The 6572-nt window shown below is 37.6% G+C and overlaps 1 protein-coding gene across 1 annotated transcript; it reads right to left on the bottom strand.

Moving 5' to 3' along the window:
• Nucleotides 1-3556: 3556 nt before the first annotated feature.
• On the bottom strand, nt 3557-5841 carry LOC104096131 (F-box protein AUF1). The gene is made up of 2 exons (XM_009602445.4): nt 4672-5841; nt 3557-4000 (listed from the first exon to the last, which is right to left on the bottom strand). The coding sequence occupies exon 1, from the start codon at nt 5718-5720 to the stop codon at nt 4686-4688; it is 1035 nt and encodes a 344-aa protein (XP_009600740.1). The 5' UTR covers nt 5721-5841; the 3' UTR covers nt 3557-4000; nt 4672-4685.
• Nucleotides 5842-6572: the final 731 nt, after the last annotated feature.

Below are 6572 nucleotides of genomic sequence, written 5' to 3'. Positions count from 1 at the left end.
TAGGGATCTTCCATAAAAAATAACATTTGGAATACATAAACATGCGAAAATACAAAAAAATAATAATAATTGTATTTGCATTGAAAAATACAAAATACACAAAAATTGAGTGTATTTGTATCATTGTATGTGACTCAATAGCAAAGAAGAGAAGAAAGTTCGTCGGAGGTGTCGTTTTTCGGCCAAGTAAAATATTGTATACATTATTTTAAAACTAAAAAATGGAGACAAACAAAAATCCGGCCATATCTGAGAATACGCTATCACATTATATATACCAAAATTCATTCAAACAAATAAAAATCCAGCCATAATGTGTATTTCATTGTATTTAATTCGGCCGCAAGAAATAAATATACTCAAATCTGAGAAATAGAATACACTCGGATATGAGAAATCAGGTCGGTTGGCCATGGATTCCAGCCAGAGATGACGGCGGCGGTGGAGGTAATGATGAGGCCGATCTGGATTGAGGAATTCGAGATACTAAATTGAGGAATATTCATAGCGGGTGAGAGAAGAGAGAGTACAACGGAGAGAAAAAAATAAAAAGGAGGTCAGACGGCAGTGTTCCGATGGGTTAGGCCGGCGGTGGTTCTCCAGCGAAATTGTAACACCAGAGAGATAGAGAGTTTAAGGGAGATGGGGGAGGCGGCTAAGCTATAGTACAAAGATGAAAGGAGGAAGAGAGAAAAAAGTTACTTTATGGTTAGAAATCCCCTAGAGAGGATATTTGCTATAGAACCCAATATGTAGCTATGTATTATAATTAGTTTAAAATAAATTTATTTATGATAAATAGGATACATTATTTAGCTATAGCAGGTAAAGTTTCCATATCTATTTAATATTAAGAATTCGAACAAAGACAGAACTAGAACCATATCTCACTTGGCTTAATATAGGGGAAACAGGAAAAGAATGTAGAATTAAGAACAAGTAGCAAAAATTGAAAAGAAAAAAAATTAAAGACGCTGAATTAGGATTTATATACACTCTAATCCAGCGTTACAATGTTGGAAAAAGAAAATGTGTTGTCAGTCTATCAAGACTAGGAGGAAAGAGAGATTGTGTACAAAATGATTTACTAAGCACTAATTCGAAGAGATGTTAGTTAAAAGTTAAAACCTAGATATGTGGTAAAAAGTGGCATACAATGTTAGACAGAGATTAATATAAGTATAATTTTGAGTTAGAACTTAGATACATATACCATTAAATTTTGTAAAATTTGCCCCCGATAGATCCAGGATTTTTTCTCGATATCCCATATGTAAAATAATATTACACTTAACCCAATCCAGCGGAGGGCTTTCCCATATGACTACAACGTTGTGCACATACAGTTCTCAAGAACATAATAGCTAAATATGAATTTTTTAGCCACGGTAGCTGCAACTTGAATAATATTCAAACGAAAAAAAAGGGAGGGGCAGAAATTAACAGGCTAGTCCATATACTTCTTCTAAAGAACTATAACTATAAGGTGCATATTCCTGTTGCCTTCAACTAATAACCAAGGGGGGAAAGGGGGGAGGGGCAGATTTATGCTTCTAGTATATAATATATGGGGGGTTTAACATCTTACATCCATAGTTTGGAGATTGACGCCCAAATTCAGAGGTTTTATGTGCATCTCTGTTTGTGTTTTCTTTTAACAAAAATAAACCTCATAAAAGATACCAATTGAAGAAATATAGGAGACGAATTTCATCTTGTAGTTGACTTTGACATGCAAGATTTTATATATCCAGGATGCAGGATATCAATGGACAATACAGACTAGCATCACGTTGCAGAAAAGCATGTGGCTACTATTCTAATTTTCTAAGAATAAGTTGCTTATCGGTCTTGTATTTTCACTATGAGTTTTTTTGTTGAATAGACAAAGCTAAAAATACGTCATAGGAGCAATATCAACATATCTATGAGAAGTTTTTATATTTTTCCCATTTGTATTGTTTTACCTCTGTCTAATGCAAATATCGTTATAGGAGGTGAACAACCGGGCGTTTGACTAGTTGGCTACTGATTATTCTCTTGTTCTTATTTGTTCTTTTCTTAACATTTTTGGGATGCAAATTGCAAAGATGATTAGCTAACTTCTTCAGCGTTCACATCTAAGTTGCAGAGACCCAATATTGGGATACGACATGCGAATAGAAAATAGATATTTCCGCAGTGAAATTTTTAACCCAAAAAAAACATCTTTAAGCTGTCTTGTTAAGAAGTTGATAAAAAGTGCACCAAATTAAAGAAACATGATTCAACGTCGTAAATATGAATGAGAAAATAAACACTCACTGAAAGTAATAATCATTACCGTACTAGTCCAGTGACGAAGCCAGAAAATTCAAAAAGAGTAGATTAAATTTTGAACACCCTTTGTCAGTGGGCTATGCAAGGGTGTTCAAAGTCTATTTTTAATCAGTAACAAGTAATATTTTACTTTATACGTAGTATAATTTTTCGGCGAATTGTGGTCAGTGCACCACTTTAATTATATATCCCCGGCAAGATGTTGATGTGTAGGTTAAATTCTCAACTACTGAAAATAAATAAGCAAGTCAGGAATTTCAATTACTATGATTGGTGAAAAAAATCATGTATTGCCCAAACGCTTATTGTTTCAAAAGATAACTAAAATTGGTCGCCAACAAGTCAGAAGTCAGCACTGCAAACAACCTTAATGGCCATTTGATAGGTACCTAAAACATCCAGGTCAGTCTAATAACCTTTATAGATATACCACTTATTTTCTCAATTGGACTAATAAGTAATAACAATTTCATTACCATTAACTACAATTCTTCCTGTTCCATAATCTGCAGATCTAAACCTCCGTCAATGTATGAAGTCTCCCATGATGAGTTTAGATGTCCAGTTAGGAATTAGGCCGAAAAATACCCAGCTACAAGTCTACTAGTTGTGGATGAGCTCTATCACTTGGCTTGGCTTGTGAAAAATGGTCGTGTATAAGAGTGAGAACCAACAACAACGACTCAGTAAAATCTCACAAAGTGGGATCTGGAGAGGGTAGTGTGTACGCAGACCTTACCCCTACCCCGATGGGGCAGAAAGGTTGTTTCCGATAGGCCCTCGGCTCATGAAGACGGAAATAAAACAAGAGACAATTCATCAGTGTCGTCAACAGAAACCATAGAGATAGTAACAGCATCATAAAACATAAAATAGATGACATGCAATAACAATTACCAGTAATTAAGGCTCAGGGCTATGAAAAACAGAAAGGATAGTGTGGACTCAACATTAACCACAAGCCGTCTGAGATCAACCCTATCAAACCCGCCTCACCCCCGGTATGAAGTAGAAAAATCTCGACTACCCCCTAACCTACAACCCTAATGCTCGACCACCATACCTTCCTATCAAGAGTGAGAACCAACACTAAAACTTCTTTATACAACAGCTGCAACTTGTTGATTATGTAATTGTTGCCTCGTTAAAATTTAGATCAACTGTCATTCCAGGGAAACTATAAACGTCCAAAAACCAACAGAAGAATACAAGCTACAACGATTATCACACATGGCCATTAGACACAGCTAACTAAAGCTTTTGATCGGGCTGCTAACTATTCAGAAACAAATTTAATCAAAGACGTAATTAAGGACTCATGCTTCAATAGTCATTTGGAAAGGCATTCATCAGGCCTTGCTCATACTCTATCACAGCATTATGGTGAATTCATACTCTATCACAGCATTCATCAGGCCTTGCTGATAATTCCATCTGCTATTTTGCAACATACTGCCAATAACTCAAAAAATCTGTAATGCGATATTGCTATGGAACCTACGTGGCTTTGGCCCTTTGCTAATAGGTTCCTCGAGGTACCCGTCCCTTCTGCCGAGGTTGTTCAGGTGACAAATCAATTGCATCCTTCAGCATAGAGGTATCCTAAAATAGAGGTTTCCCTCCTCCTCTTCTTCCTCTTATGGGATTTCAGATAGTTGCCATTGTAGCCCTTTTTTACAGGCTGCAGGTATATTAGACGTAAAGTGTTCAGTTGGTACTTCTCAATCCCAAATAAGCTAGAATCAGCTAGATGACTTCTGTATTATCATGTAAAAGTTAATCAAACCTACAAGTTGGAACACTCAGTATCTGCTCGACATACTTTTTACCATCTAGCCAGCACAAATTCCATTCACAATATATTTCAATCAATTATTCCTCCATCCCAAGTGGGTCGGACATATGACTCCTCAATATGCCTTTGAATGCAAATTAGGGGTTCAATAAGTAGGAACAAGTATGAACATTGGTTTCTGAAGTCCTAATGAAAAGAGACTTGTGCTATCCCAATCTGAGAGTCCATCATAACATGAAACGCTACACAATAAGATCATACACTACAGGTAAAATGGTGTACGAATGCAATACAAGAAGAGGGAAACATAGCTCAATTGAAATGGTAAGATCAAGAGATCCTCACACAAAGTTTCAGTTCAATTCTCACTGCCCCAATACTTAAAACCCCCAAAGTTTGGATTTCGATCATGACTCTAATAGAAGCAATAGAATCTTCTTTCTTACTCACGAAATGCCATGTCTAACCATTACTTGTACAAATAGCAATAGAGATATATTTACAAATGACAACAAAATTCTAGACGATCATCACATTGATTGAGAACAAGTTCTTACAGATACAGTGGGAACTAAAAGGAATTCATCTCCAGGATATAACTTCTACTCTTGAGCAACCTCTCCACGGCTTCTCCATACATTGCATCATCCCCAAATGCCCCTAAAGCCAATCCTACATCTCCATTTTGTTCCTCCACCTCACTCCTCTCACCATTACCCTGATTAATTGGCCGCACAACAACCAACGTTGCTCCTATCATTTTCGTGCCATCAGAGAGTTCCATTCTAGCTTCATGCCTCATCCTCATTCGTACAGCTGGCACTGTTGTGCGATTGCTCCGCCACCAAACACCAACACCATTCCCACTGGTAGCATTATTCACCTCCGCTTCCTCACCTTCGCCTTGGCTATCTCTACATTCTCTCAATCCTTTCTTATCCATCACTACTCTGCCTTCATCTTCTCTGTCTTTGATCACCAAATTCTCCAGCTCCTTGTGCTCGTTTACGACTTCCATCATCATGTAATGCCTTGCTGATGCTGCTATTAATGCGCTAATTGTCCAAACTACCCTCATTTTCAAACCTCCCCCAGCTCCTCCTCCCCCTCCTCCTAACTCTGCCTCTCCTCCGCCACCTTCCCCACCGCGAAACCCTAAAATCACGCAGCTCTTTAGGGTTTTCCCAAACTCTGCCTTCCACTTAATCGTCGTGCCTTTCTCTAATCGAAGATCGCCGGACGGCAGCTCGATTTGGAGATTCCGGATCTTCTCAAACTCGCGTAGAATCTGGGCGGGTGAGTTTTGTGATCGGGTCGGGTTTGGGAGAGGCTTGCTTGGGGAAACGAGATGGTGAAGGGATTTGATGATGGATCTGAGGAAAGCAATGAAGAAGGAATCATCGTCGTCGTCGGAATCGGTGGCGGAGATAACCCGGTCGACCCGGAGGAGGAGCGAATCGGCTTGAGGAACCAAAGAGTTGAACCGTTTGGAAACGGAGCGACATCGGATTAGGGTTTTGATGTCAGAGATTTGGTTGAAGATGAGGTTGATAAGCGGGTCAGGTATCCGATCGAACCCGTCAGAGTGATCCAATTCGAACTCCATAGCCGGCGTAAAATTATTTTTTTCTGAATTGTTTTTTAAGAAATTAAGAGAAAGAGGAGTGGTTGGGTGTGTGGATATGAACGGGAAAGACAGAGAATTGGGTATTGGGCTCTGAAAATCGAGCTTTTTGAGGGGAGCGTAGATTTTGACCGTTGACCTGAAGTTAGCAGTGGGGCCCTAATGGGATTTTTCTTTCTTTTTAGCCTAATTGCCGGCTTTCGTCAGAAATTTAATAAAGGGCGCCGTGGTTTGTTTTTCGTGCTACCGGAACACGCTTAGCAAACCCCGTCACATTTTCCATTGAACTTTGAAAAGGCAAAAACGAAAAAGAGGAAAATAAAGGTAAATTTGTCTTTGAATCATTGGCACCATGTAATCATCATAAAATAATATCTGTCCATGCGTATCAAACCACATTAATTTGTTACTCTGAAATGATAAATTGATAGATATACATATTAATTAAATATAATTAAACATATATTGTGCATTTATTGGATTGTAATAACAGGTCATGCTTCAAATTATAGTCTTTTAGGTTAACACAATTGTGTAATAGTTGTATTTATTGGATCTTTTGTTCACAGTTTCATGGTTTAGATGGTCACTCAACTTTGAATAATTTGTCATCAAAGTCAAATAACTTTTTTTGTCTTTCAAAAATCAATTAACTTTAGGTAATTGACCATCAAAGTCATATAACTTTCTTTCGCCTTTCAAAAATCACTCAACTTTACCTAATTCACTTAAATGGTCTTTCTTTCTAGATTTTGTACTTCGCAGTTATATTTAGTGGCATGAAAAAAATTAATTTTAAGAAAAAATTATTAAAATACTAATTTAAAACCTAAA

The sequence above is a fragment of the Nicotiana tomentosiformis genome, chromosome 4, assembly GCF_000390325.3.
Source record: "Nicotiana tomentosiformis chromosome 4, ASM39032v3, whole genome shotgun sequence".
NCBI lineage: Eukaryota > Viridiplantae > Streptophyta > Magnoliopsida > Solanales > Solanaceae > Nicotiana > Nicotiana tomentosiformis.
Note: the sequence above shows the minus strand (reverse complement) of the source record. Positions and strands in the feature narration are given on the sequence as shown.